General features: G+C 36.2%; 1 protein-coding gene and 1 long non-coding RNA gene across 9 annotated transcripts in view; both read right to left on the bottom strand.

Annotated features, from left to right (window-relative positions):
• Positions 1-13,488, bottom strand: part of RICTOR (RPTOR independent companion of MTOR complex 2) — a 100,544-nt gene extending 87,056 nt beyond the window's left edge. For 5 of the 8 annotated variants that reach the window (XM_023536925.1, XM_023536927.1, XM_011370695.2 and 2 more), the window contains exons 1-2: positions 13,360-13,488; positions 13,142-13,189 (exon numbers count right to left, since the gene is read on the bottom strand). In XM_023536925.1, the coding sequence (XP_023392693.1) occupies positions 13,142-13,189; positions 13,360-13,408 (97 nt within the window). In that variant the 5' untranslated portion in view covers positions 13,409-13,488. Of the gene's footprint in view, positions 1-6,065; positions 6,105-13,141; positions 13,190-13,359 lie in introns of those variants that run through there. The other 3 variants (XM_011370693.2, XM_011370694.2, XM_023536928.1) reach the window with 2 other exon arrangements.
• On the bottom strand, positions 893-5,665 carry LOC111746022. The gene is made up of 3 exons (XR_002782885.1): positions 3,837-5,665; positions 1,558-2,427; positions 893-1,516 (listed from the first exon to the last, which is right to left on the bottom strand). It is a non-coding gene; the product is annotated as an uncharacterized LOC111746022 (long non-coding RNA).
• Positions 13,489-14,070: the final 582 nt, after the last annotated feature.

Below are 14,070 nucleotides of genomic sequence, written 5' to 3'. Positions count from 1 at the left end.
GAAAGTTGAAAGTAGTGTAATTATTCCAAACTATCCATTCATACAAATCTACTGCCTTTCTAAAAGGGAAGATACATATCATGACATATCTGACACACATAAGCAGAATTGGATTAAAATAACTTGAGCTCTATATACAAAATGGTAAAATGACATAATACTGGACATATAAATCAGGTCCAAAAGAATATATACTGTATGACTACATAATATAAAGTTCAAAAACAGGCAAAATTAATCTATCGTGTTAGAAGTCAGAGTCTTTGGTAGGGGAAATAGTCCCTGGAAGGGGAGAGAATGGGAGCTTCTAGGGTTTTACTATATTCTGATTCTTGATCTGGGTTCTAATTATTCATGTGTTCAATTTGCGAAAATTCATAGAACTGTACACTAATGGCAAACATTTTTTGGATCTATGTTTTCTTTCAAAAACAATTTTTTAACTTATTTCCCATCTGCCCCGAAAATACTCGCCAGCGGCGCTTGCGGCTGTAGCATTTACACCATGATAACTCCCAGATTACAGTCCTAACTTTACCTCCAAAGTTTGCCACAACATATCTCGCTGTCATTATTTTCACACTGCTCTAGCATATTGATAATCTTTGGAAACAAATACATCATTCTATTTATAACATTCTGTTTTTAGCGGTGGCATTTCCATTTACAAAATATAGCATTTCCCAATCAGTGAAAATGTTAAGTCCTGGAAAATGTAGCATTCCTATGCCGTGATGTTAACATCATTCTCAAACAGGTAGCCGAAGATTCATTTGATGAATCTGATTTATGTATACATTTCTGTTACATTAGAATTAGGGACAAGAAATAACTCCAAGAACAGTTTTTATATTTTATTTTTACATTGAAAAACCAATTAGATTTGCTTCAGCCTCAAAGTGTGTTTATGTAAATTTAAATTAATGCTGCCAGTGAGCTGCACTTTTTTCTAAATGGCAAATGGGTTTAAATAACATACTTTAACATGTGGAAAGAAGGTCTCCACAGTTTTCAAGGCCCTCAATAACTTACCCCTATCCTGCAAATCCATATAAATATTAAAATTCTATATCCTTATTATTCCTCTCTGTAAAATGTTTCATGACTTTATTCATGCCCTATTCCTCTTAATTTAATCGCATCCTAGTCAAAGTTGGAACAACGCCCCATTTTATTTTTTCAGCTCACATTTATCTCTTTTCTCTCATTTCCTTTGTGTTAAGTGACCACATAAACACCTAGCATCATCTATTTATTTTTATCTATATGCCAAAACTATAATAAGTATTTCATGAATATTTCATTCACTCCTCAAATAAGCGTTATCTCCAATAGAGATGAGAAAACATTTTCAGAAAAGGCAATTTGTCCAAAGTCAAAAACTTCTAAGAGGCAAGGTTAAGATTCAAATCCAGATCAGCACGGCTCCAAAACCCATGCTCTTAGCTCCAATGTTAAACTGTCTCTGTATCATGCAATTAACATGTTTTTAGATGTTACATTGTCCATATTAGTACTTTATTTATTTTATATAATCCTACTATCCATATTGTATACATATCCATTTTGTACCTTATTTATTTTATATAATCCTACTATCCATATTGTATACATATATACCAACTCTTATGAAATCATACTTCATCTATCTTGAACTATTATGCTATGAGACAATTACCTATCTGGAAAATAACCAGGTTGAAAAAACAAGCATTCCAAAAGATGGCAATAAAATTCAAAGTATGTGTCTCATCACCAAGTTTATTCACTACAGGTCATTTATATTATTGACAGTAAGGTCCCCTTAATTCCTTATAATAAAACACATTTACCTTTATTTTCTATACATATTAAGAAGTCTGGTTATATAGTTTTCATTTTATAGCACAATACAAGTAAAAATCAAAGAATTAAAACACTGCTAATTAATGGAACAATAACTGCAATGTAAACTGAGAGCTGAGAGTAATGAAACAACAGGTTAAGATAATAAAAAGCAGTCCCATGTTACACAGGGAAGTAATAAACACAATAATCAATATCGTAATAATGACCCTAGGCAAAGAGAAAGAAAAAAATATAGTTGGTAGGTTCTTAAGAGAGAAATATGTAATAGTTCTAGAAATAATTTTATCCAAAAGTCAGCCAATAACTTGCTTTTGGGGGCTCCAAATCAATAAACAGTCCTACAATACATACAATACTCATATAGTTACTAGTTATTCCAGGAATATGATTTATCTTCTATCGTATTTGTTTTTAGAAAGATTGTAAAGGGTTGAGTGCATGGGTTTTAGAATCAAAAACAAATGGAAACTGAATCCTACCTCTCTCTCTCTCTTACTGCCAATATGACCTTGGGCTAGTTAGGCAGTCTCTGGATCCCACTTTCTTCATCAGTTATATAGAGATATTAATACATATTTCCTAGGTATGTAAGAATAAATTAGGCAATTTAAGTAATGTTTGTAACACAGTCCTCAACAAATAATAAGGTTGAAAACATTGGTAGCTGCTCATGTTGCTATTTTTTTTTTTTTGTAATCAAAGACCTTGTCTTAAACATCTAGCAACCAGAACAATACTGGACACTAGTGGTACTCAATAAATACTTGGTGACTGGCTTATAAAAGGAGAGGAAAAGGGTTAAAAGTCTCTCTCTAATAGCATATGGCAGTCTACAATCTGATTACACCTACTATTTTTATTTGTAAATAAACATAAAATGAAAGAATAAAAGAATTGTTTCAAACGAAAGAACTAGGACCCATTACTGAAAAAGTATTCCTTTATCAAATTTTTGGTTAATTTGATATGAAAATTTTATTAATAAACATAGCAGCTCAACAACAGAACAAATTGCTTTGAATAAGCTACCTATTAGTGAAAGTTTTGCTGGACATCTGTCAGATATTACAGAGACAATTCTTGTTTTGAATGAGAGTGCTAATAAAATAATGTCTAAAAGAGCTTCCAAATATTCTTAAACATAGAAATAAAATTTATATACACGTGTTATCGCTCCCAAATCCACTCATATTAGAGTACCCCAGGTTAATATTTAATGGCAATGTAATAACTTATTTTAAAAATAATTACACTTTTTCTCTGTGGTACTTTCATAATACATAAACAATTATTGGTGTAAGTGAAAAATCTGTCCTAGGACTCAAAGTCTAAACTTTTTAAATAAAACAAAATAACTATTAGAAGGAAAAATAACACAAGAGGCAACTGCAACAGTATATCCAAATGTGTTAATCATTTCCTTTTTATTTCCTTTTGAAAAATAACATATTTTAAGATATCTTCCATTTTGCTAGGTAAAACAATAATATATATTTACGTATTCAAAACAATGTTGAAATATGAACACACAAAACACTAAATTCTCCCCTAACAAAGGAGAAAAGGCCTATTATAAGGTTCTTATTAAAATATATAAGGTAATTTAAACATTTTAAGACTACTCTGATCTAAAATTTAACTCATTAAAGTTATAAAATTTTATATTAAAAATTCTTATATGACAATGAAATCTTATGACATAAGAATTAATCCGACCTGCTTTGTACCAAGTTATGCCATTCAAAAATAACACTAGAACTTACAATCTAATAAAACCACAAGTCATTCTAAACAAAGTAGGAAATAGCTATTTGTATTCAAATATCCCATTATCATGATTTTATGCTAATATCATATGTGAAAGATACGGTTAAAAACTTATTTATAACACGTGTTAAATAAAACACTCCACAATATTCCACTTGCTACCTGGTTACACACACACAAACTGCCATATAGCTAAATGTTAGAGTTCACAGCTCACCTACCTCCAACCACTGGAGTCTTCTCACTCTTTCTGCAACTCTATTCCTCTCAGTTTCTCTCTTTTTTTTTCCCTTGTGGGGGAGGACCCATGGTAATGGTAGTGTGGTGAAGGTTAGGGAGTGTATTATACAGAATTATGAGTAGGAAAAAAACAGGGCAATTAAAAGTTTTAGTATATAAGGGGTGAACATTAAGCATGGAAATAATTAGCAGTATTATTTTAAGATGTGATTTCTCAAGTATGAAACTACCAATAAAAATATACATGTGCACACATCTAAAAACAGTTATATGCTTTCATCAGCCTGTTCCTTCTTCATTGCTAAAAGTAAATTACTTGGCAATCTTCTTTGTTTACAATTTCTGTCTCTTCATTCTTTATTCATTATAAGAAACACATGAAATTACACTGGAGTGTGAACAAGATTACCAAAATCCCTTCAAGTAGCAATTCAACTCTCATTTTGCTGCTTTAATATAGCAATAATTTTCCCAAACACTGTTTATCCTTTACTTAAACTAGAGGCCTAGGTAGGGTATCTAGATTTGGCAATGAAACATTCCATGTTTTTCAGAGTAATCTTAATTTCAAATATTCTATATCACTGTCAGGTCACATGTTTTTGAGATAAAAAAAAAATGGTCATTTTAGAGTAAAAGTAACAAAAACACTACCCATCCCATTTATAGTTCCTATTTCCAAACTGCACACACCTAGAAGTAACTTTGACAACGAATTTAACAGAACCCTTTGAACATGCAGTATTAATGAAGGGGAGGGGAGACACATATACTACAAAATGATGGAAGAAAAAAATATGCTTGGGTTTGGAGTGCAGCCAAGCATTTATGTACTCATAATCACAAGCATACAATTACTTCGCAACATGCCTGAAATCTCTCAGTCAAGTCCAGACTGCTTTCAAAGGTCAGAAGAACCCTAGTTTGAAACAATCAATAATCAGTAGTTAGGAGGTTTATATAAAGATCTCAGCACCAACTTTTTCTCAACATTTTCTTCAAATACTGAATAATATGCCAGGAATATGTTAGTTCACGAAATTAAGTAACGATTTTTTATAACATTGTTCAGAGTTCCAATCAGTCAAATGCAACCTTTTTATGCAAAGTTCTGACAGGTGTCAACACTTCTATGAGGTCTTCCCTCTAGGTCATTCCTTACATAGCTCCCATTTTTTTCTGAATTCCTCCAGCTTTTGATTCCTTTATAAAGATAATGGGCAGGTGCTTCAAATACTAGTCTTATACTAGGCCCTGATAAAAGTATATCCCAACTATAATATAAACTCTTCAAAGCCAAGAATTGTCTTCCTGATTTATAATAACATTTACTAACCTGATTATATAATACAGTCATTAAAAATATGCTAACTGGCAGTAACAAACCACTACAAATCCAAATTCTTAAATACACTGAGGGTAAAAAATGGTAAAATAATGGAAGGAGCCAGATTCTTTAAAACCTTGGTAATTAAGGTTAAAACTCTTTTCTAAATTTCTTACTACACTCAATTGACTCCTTAAACAGGATACGTCTGATACCTCAGTACATCCTCAATTTTACTGTATTTTATGTAAAAGTCATCATTATCATGCACATCGTTCAATTTATGCAATCTGTTTGGCTATATGACTTTGTAAGAAAAATTTTTAGAATGTATTTAGGTTTAAATTCTCTTTCAGCCCCTCTGACTTTGGACATATGAATGTTTTATTTAGCTAGTTTTATATAATTACTTTCAATTTATTTTGGTATCTATATAATTTTATAAGTACATTAATCATAGAGATATAATTTTAAAAGTAGCTATTCATCTTTAACTGGGTCACACTAACAACAACAAAAAAAAAAGCACAGATAATACAAAACGATGGATGATCCAAAAAGCACAGTCAACTCTCAATTATTCATATGTGGATTACCTAATAAATATTTCAGCCTGTTTATTTCCACTATTTCGTAGTATTGCTTAGGATTTAAAATTGATGCTAATAATGCAAATACAAGAAAAAAATATATCAACTCACTGTAGGGAAAGAAAGAATATAAAATCTTCCCAAGGCGCATGTAAATAATGCTATTTAGATTATATATTTAGCACTCTTCCACTATTATTCACCTTTCTATTAAGTACAGGTAACTGAGAGTGGACTGTATTTAGCTTGATGACAGAAGTACAGATACACAGGCATGCAAACCATTCACTCACCCCACTGTGCTTTTCACAGCCCTATTTTCAGTAGCCTGAGACCTGGGAGGGGAGGAGGCAGCAAGTCACTGCAGATGATCACTTAAAAGGAAATTGAGAGTTGACTATAATTTACATTTAAAGTGCTATGAAATACCATCAACTCCTACATGTATTCATTACTGTTTATAGGAATACATCTCACAGTGATTTAATAGGGCTATAAATGCTTTCTCTTTAACCTTTCAATATCCCAGAAACAAGGTGATATCTGAGAATCACAAAGACAGAAAGTGAAAGTGCTACAAATGTAAAGCAGTATGCATTTTAGATTAAGAAACTGAAACCCAGACAGGTTAAATAGCAACCCAAAATCATCCTCAGATTAAGGAAGAGAAGAACTGTTATCCAGACCCCAACTTAAATGCTAAGTAGTCTCACAGTCCCTTCAACCCAAAACTCCTCTTGGCTTCAGAGATCATAATCTTGCTAATTTTCTTCTCTTCATATTGATTCCACCATATGACATTCACTCTGATCAGTTTATCCTCTAACGCAAATCTTCAGCCGTTTCTCCATTTGCATTCTTCCCTCTCTCAATGCCTTACGCAGAGAACAGTCAGATCACAAGTTCAGAACTACTACAACTTCCATTCCAGTATTTGCTGCTACCTCTTACACATCTCTGACAGTCAACTGACTTAAGTTCAAAGTGCAAAGCTGACTATCATCCCTTCCAAAGCGATTTCTCCATTTCTCAATTTCATTGTCCCTCAGGATTACAAACTTAAAATGTTCTTTTACTTCTGCTCTCCTTAATACAGTACTATACCACTCCATTCTTCCATCTCCACTTCAGTTATTACTACATGATAGATACTGGAGAAGAAGCTTAAGATCCAGTGAGGGAAAAAGAGCTAGACAAAGAATTTAAATAAATGATAACTGATATTTAGATAGGAATAGAGATGTGGAAAAGTAAAGGAGGAAGCAATGAATTCTCGCTGGAATGATCAGGAATGATTTTCAGAAGTGGCATGTAACCTAGACCTTAAAGTAAGATTTCAATAAACAGTGCTGCAAATGAAATTCTAAGCAGAGGAAAGAACCTATGCAAGATCAAGTTAATAGAAACTGCATACCATATGCAAGGAATAAAAGTTATCTTTGACTAAAGCAAGGATTTTCAACCAGGGGCATAATACAGGAAAGGAGAGGTTGGTGCTTTAAGATAGCAAACTCTCCCCAATCTCTTTTAGAAGCACTGTATATAAAGGGAGGGAGTGTGTTACATAAGTGAACTATGCAAAGAAGCAAATAGATTGAGAACAGTAAAGACAGTAGAGGAGAAAATTTTGAAATAAATCATAAAAGGCCTTCAATGCCAGGCTAATGAATTTGGACTTTATTCAGTGAGCAAAAAAAGAGCCTCCAAAGTGTAAGTTTGTGTGTGTGCTGTTTTTTTTTGGGTTTGTTTTTAAGGGGATGACAAGATCAGATCTAGAGTCCAAGGAAATAATCTTGGCGATCATACAGGAGAGGTACTGAAAACAGGTAAAAGATTTTACTATCATCCAAATGAGATAATGAGGATGTGAACTAGACCAAAAAATAGGAAAAGAAGAAATTGGATTCAGCAGATATTTCAGAGGTCAATTGGAGAAACTTGGCAACTAAACAAAGAGGATGAACAGTAGGTCCCTAGCTTGAATAACAGAGGATGGTGGTGGTACCTGGAAAGTAAGAAGTAGGTATGCTATGGAGTGCAACATATTACACATCACAACTTCAAGATGATTACCAGACATAGATGCTAATATGTTTTGCAAGCTTAGAAGAAAAAGTCTGAATAAAAATGTAATTATCATAACCCTCTCAATTCAGAGTGTTGAAGCCATGAGTGAAAAGGCTGCCTAGGGTGGGAGGGAGCACCAGTAGTTAAGCAGTAGAGAAGAAAAGAAGAGCAAGAACAGAACCTTAGGGCTCACTTGCTTAAGGTGATGGAAGACCAGCCAGTAAAAGAGAGAAGTAGCAGCATGAGAGGTAGGAAAAGAACCAGGAGACTGTTTCACAAAAGTCAAGTGAGGAAAGAGTTGCAATAGCACTAGCGCAGTACATTATCTGCAATTATTCACTCACTAGCCTTGTGACCCTGGGTGAATTACTTACCTTCTGAGTTCAATCCTTTAGTATATCCTCAACTGTAAAATAGGGAAAAGAGGACCTCAAAGAGCTGTTGAAGTTTAAGTGAGACAATATATTTCAATGCCTAGAACAAAACAATACAGTACTACCAATAATAAAATAGGGACTTAAAAATGCCAAGGAATTTTGCATGAAGTTACTAGCATCCTTTAAGAAACTATTTTTAGTATGGGGAAGAACTGTGCTGGCAAGGCTACAGTGGTTAAGGAAGAAAGTTGTGGAGTGAGGATGAACTATTCTGCCTGTATAGCCTACAGAAAAATAACTGTTCTATAATCTTAATCTTTCTACATCTCTGACCATTATCTTATGCCTAAGATAGTACCTATCTATAAAGGATATAACAAATGTTGCTGAACAAGAGAAAATGAAATCAAAAGCAAGGAAGACTTGAAGAAGCAAGAGATATTAACTCTACAAAGAATCTTAGAGGAAACAGTATTAGGAGCATAAAATTCCTTTCCAGGTTAGCCTTGGAAAGAGAGAGAGATACTTAACCTCTGACTCAGGGAAACAGAAGGTAAGTATGGGTGAAATATTAAAGGGGAAAGACAAAGGAATTCACATTAGACAGCTTCTTAATAAAAAAAAAAAAGTTCTCTGCACAGAGTAGGAGGATTCCAAAGTCAGTCTGGAAACTGAAGAACCATCTAGGTGATTCTTCCATTCCAATATATATTCAACTTAATTTATGCCCCCCCATGTCTTGCCCTAGTTCCCCATTATCTCTTACATTATCAGTGGCCTCCTAGGCAGCTCCTCTTCCTACTGACTACTTTTCCCAAGGTGTGGTACACTGAGAGCCCATATTTCCTTCCACTATATCCGTGACTAGTCTTATGAGAGGTCAACCCCTCTGTGAAGCCTCCTCCAATTCTCTACCCACCAGCCAGTTAATCGTTCTGTCCTTGGGACTACTTCTGTTCCTTGTACACTGTAATTTTTTAACTTATTATTCCATACTGCAATCAAAATCATTTATTTATGTCTGTTCCAGTGAACCCCTAAAAAGAGAGTAACATCTTCCTTAACTTTACTCCTCCAGCACTTAATTTAGCATCTAGTATATCCCAGGCATTCAAGTAATGTTTGTTTTGTCTAACTGAAGTGAGCAATTAAACAACATGTATAATCTCCTAACTAGAAGAAATCAGAAAACAGTGTTCAAATTGTCATTCAAAAAACCTTCCTACTTTACTAAGTATTACATATCAAATAAGACAGTCGATTTTTTTTATTCTTACTAATGAAAAAGTAAAAGGGTTAGATAATCAAAAATATGTTAACTTTTAAGTAATTTATATTCTAATAGCTATATCTGAATATACGTGTGTCCATGTCTTCAGAATTCACTTTGAACACAATAATTAAATTATACTAGGAAGGGCTTACACAGAAAAATACAGTCTTTTCAAGTTATTCAGTACCAGGAAGAGATGCACAACTGGACTGATAAAAAATAGACTATCCTTGCAGTAGAAGTGACTGAGGGAAGCATTTGGGTTTCAAAATAGATTTTGGCATGCAAAACAGAGAGTATTTAATGACATCAACAGCAAATATCAGGGACTTTCGCAAATTAAATAGAGTAGCTGTCTGAACAAAACTGAAAGCAACAATTACCAATAAATTGACTATAAGATCTGCTACAATAAAGTTCTTAAACTAGATTAAAATTAATCCATCAACAATTTTTAATAGAAGCAGATTATATATGAACCATAGCACTAACGCCAAAACCAAACCCAAAGAACCTTAAAACTTGCCTGGGCCTCAAGAAGCTTGCAAGACCGGCCAAGTTATTATTACTAGGAAACTTTCTGGAGCCGAGGAGAAAAATTCTAAAGTTCTATAAAATAAAATGCCACATTTTATCTTAAATTCATTAATAGATTGCTCTTCACTTAGACCTAATTTACTGCTAATCTCACAATACTTTTTTATAATTGTTATATTCAAGGACTCTATTCAGAAAAACTATATCAAATTTAATAGTATGTTTCAAAAAAAAAATGAAGACTGCAATACCATAATTCTTATTAACAAATGTATAGTATTCAAAACAATCATTTGAAACATTTTAAATGTGATATAATTTTGATTTCATAGTGTAGGAAGGCAACTAGCATTTAGTTAACATCACTCACAAAGTATCAGGTCCTATGCTGAGGGCTTTAATTAAGCACTAGCTCAATTACTTCTCACATTCTTAATAATCCTTTGAAGTTATCTCTCTTTTCTTTTTTCTTTTCTTTCTTTCTTTTTTTCTTTCTTTGAGATGAAGAAACCAAGAGTTAAAGCAAGGTCAAATAACTTGCCCCAAATCACGTAACTATTAAGTATCACAGCTGAGATTACAACCCAGAATTATTTGACTTTACAGTTTGCTGTCTTTTCCTAAGAACTTTGGAAAAGACAAACTATGAACTTTGTTAGATGGCTACACAACAAATTACTCAAAAGTTACATAAAAAAATTAGAATGAGAGCAAACATTGTCTTACCATTAAGAAAATGTATTATTGGGAGCATTTGAGATCTTGCTCCCTGGTATATATTGTCAGTTTGGCTCAAATAAATTTATATAAAAATTCTCAAAAAATATAGTTTTTGGTTACCTAAACTTTTATCTAAAGCATACTGTAATCCAATCCACAAACAGCTGGCCCTCAGCTGTAATGCAGACTGCCCCACAGTTCTCAAATTATTACTAAAGTTTAATTCCTCATGAACTTTCTTCATGGTAGATCCACGGCCTCCTTTTAACAATGAAATGCTTGTCAGAATAGCAATTTCTTAAACAATAGCATCACTATATAATGAATCTAACTCAAATTCGTTTTATTTCTAAACTTCCTTTGCATGTAGGAATACAGTTCTCACATAACCTCTCTTAGTTTTATATTGCTTTTGCAATCAGTTTCAATTGGCTGTGCATATTTCATTCCAAAGTGAAATACATTTTATCAGAACAAGCACTTTTTGTATTATCTAGAAATGCCTATAGAAATGTTTACTAAATGCTCAGGGAATATGGCGATTTAAATAGTAAACATAGAGAATTATTTGTGCACTTGAGTAAAATTTCTATAAACCGAAGGTCTTGAATCAAATTTGTACTGTCTATGGCTCTTTTACAACCCCAAATTTTGAAACCAACCAAAGAAACCACTACACATAGGAACTCAGCAAATACAATTTAAAGCACAAAGGTAACTTTCTAGCACCACATCCAAGCAGGTTTTTAATGTAGAAATTAGAGTCAAGATCTATCTAATAAATGCTCTTTTCACCTGTACCTAAAACATATATTTTCACATACAAGTTAAATCACTAATAAACTACATCTATTACAGAACTTGAATGCTAATTTTGAGCCCTCTGGGAATTTAGCTAATTTTGTTAGGAAATTTACTAGAAAATCTTTCCTTCATGTTTTATGTACATTTTTCATATGTGTTATATATAGTCAAGTTTCCAAACTACTACACAAAAGTCAAATGCTTTACATATTTCTACACTAATATTTAAAACCTATCTGCTAAAAAAAAAAAAATGTTACAATTTAGTGTACTGGTGATCTAATTAGATGTTATTTCTATTACTTAGGCCTTATATTTTAGAAACTCTTCTGCCTGTAAAAGGATCTAGTTCACCCAAAACCAAGTCCCTAAACTTTCAGAATAAAATATTGCTACAAAAATGTACTCTGGTAACTAAATGAAAACTACCCTTTTAGTTTATAAAACAGCAATTTTACATTATGATATACAAAATAAAACAAATTAGAGAACACATTACGCTTTAAATAGAGATGAGCCTCAACAATGAGCCCGGGTCTAACATCGTAGGTCAACAGTCAATATGTAAAGAACATATAGGTTAAAAACTTCTTTTAAAAATTTTATAGAGAATGTTTACAACCACTTTAAAAAAAGAACAAACTTCCTAATGTGTTCTTCAGATCTCAGCAGAGAGACTGATTCTGTACGACTGAACCAGGTTACGCTCTAAGCTAAGGCTGGTGTGAAATATGCCTTCTTCGGAATCAGCAGACCAAATCCTGTTCACCGTGGAAGAGAAAAAGAAAAGCCTTGTACACGACTACTAAATCTTCAACGAGATATTGTCGAATAAACTCCAGTACGGTGACTGATAGAGGACATACTGGCCAGTAGCCGGATTAGGTCTTTAAAAACACAACCGAGGTTTACCGAGTTCCGAAGGTGTAAACAAACCCCTACCCACTGCAGAAGGTAAACAATGAACCTGCAGCGAGGGTGAGGGGGCGGTCTTTGCCAACTACAGTCCCAGCCGCCGGGAAAAGGAAAACAAGAGGGAAATACAGAGTAAATCAGACATTTAGCAGAAATCACCCGCTCTAGGTTTCACTACTGAGTTATCAATGCTACGGGTATCCCAGGGCGGTGGGCAGAGAAAACAGTCACGCAGTCAGCAAGAACTGAGCAAGCAGGTCCGGCTTCTGCTCTGGGGGACGGGGAGGGCAGGATGTGGTCGCTCTTCCCTCAGACATCCTCCGGCAACCTAAATAACAGCCTCTACCTCCCTCCGGCCGCCCCCAGGATTCCGCTGCACAAGCTCCGGGATAGGAGTAAAACGCTTTCTCGATGGTTCAGGGCACCCAGCGGGTCGCCGGCTGCTCCAAGTCCCGCGCGATGCTCCCTGACACCCACAGCACCCAGAGGCCCAGAGAAGAGCTCGGGGAGAGGGAAGCAGGCACCGGGAAGGGGGATGGGTCCGGAGAGGCGGCCCCGGGCTCTGGTTCCCGCACCCCCGCCGGTCCCGTGCGCGGCCCGCCCCTGTCCGCGGCCCCCAGACCCGACTCCTCCCCAGCAGCGCGCCCTCGCCGGGGCCCGCGGCATCCCGCGTTACCTCGGGTAAGATCCAGCGGGACGTTCTCTTCACCGCTGTCATTCCGCCCTGCGCGAAACAGACACATAGCCCCAATTAGGATTCGAGGGCAGGCCAGTGGCGGCAGCCCTGGCTCCAGCCAGAGCCCCGGCTTGCTCTCCCCGTCTAGGGCCAGGGGGAGGCAAGTGCCAGGGGTGGCGGGCGCCGGGCGACTGGAGTGAGGGCTGCAGCGAGCTTACCTCGTATTCGGAGGTTCTTCAGCGAGCGGCCGCGGCCGATCGCCGCCATATTGACGGGTTTCAGTCACAACACCGGAAACCTCGCCCAATCGCGCGAGAACCCCTTCCCCTCCCCGCGCGCCGCGCCCGCCCCCCGCGGCATCTCCCCCGCCCTTCTGCGGCGGCGGGTTGCTGTGTCTCCGCCGCGAGCGCTCGGACAGTTCTGTGTTGACCCAGGGTCTCAATGGAGCTCAGGGCTCGCGCTTCCTTGGTCCGGAGCTGGAGGGTGCGTGCGCCCGGCCCTCCAGGAGCACGTCTGTGGGAAGGGGGCATTTCCCACGAGGGGAATCCCATTGATGCGAGTTTACAGCGTGGAGGATGCTTCCCCTCCGGCAGCCGCAGAAACCGTAGTCAAAACCGAGGCGAGCTGGGAGGAGGCCGGCTGACCACCTGCTGAAACCATCCTTCATGATTCTCCTGCCTGCTCTCATTAGGATAGGATAGACAATACTCCTATCCCCATTCCTTATTCATCAATCGGAAGGATTTTTATTAAAAACACAAAGCTGCGCACGTCTTTAACGTAACTCAGTTCCCTTCATATAGTCCCTTTGCTCCAACCAAGTTAACACATAACAAAGTTTGTTTTCTACCCTCGCTCTGACCACCGTATTAAGTAGTAGCCTTGCATTTGATGTTCAGTCACACCCAGCCGCGGGCTACTACAACTGG

This window comes from Pteropus vampyrus, unplaced genomic scaffold, assembly GCF_000151845.1.
Source record: "Pteropus vampyrus isolate Shadow unplaced genomic scaffold, Pvam_2.0 Scaffold172, whole genome shotgun sequence".
Classification (NCBI taxonomy): Eukaryota; Metazoa; Chordata; class Mammalia; order Chiroptera; family Pteropodidae; genus Pteropus; species Pteropus vampyrus.
The sequence above is the reverse complement of the archived record's forward strand: the minus strand, read 5'-3'. Positions and strand labels throughout refer to the sequence as shown.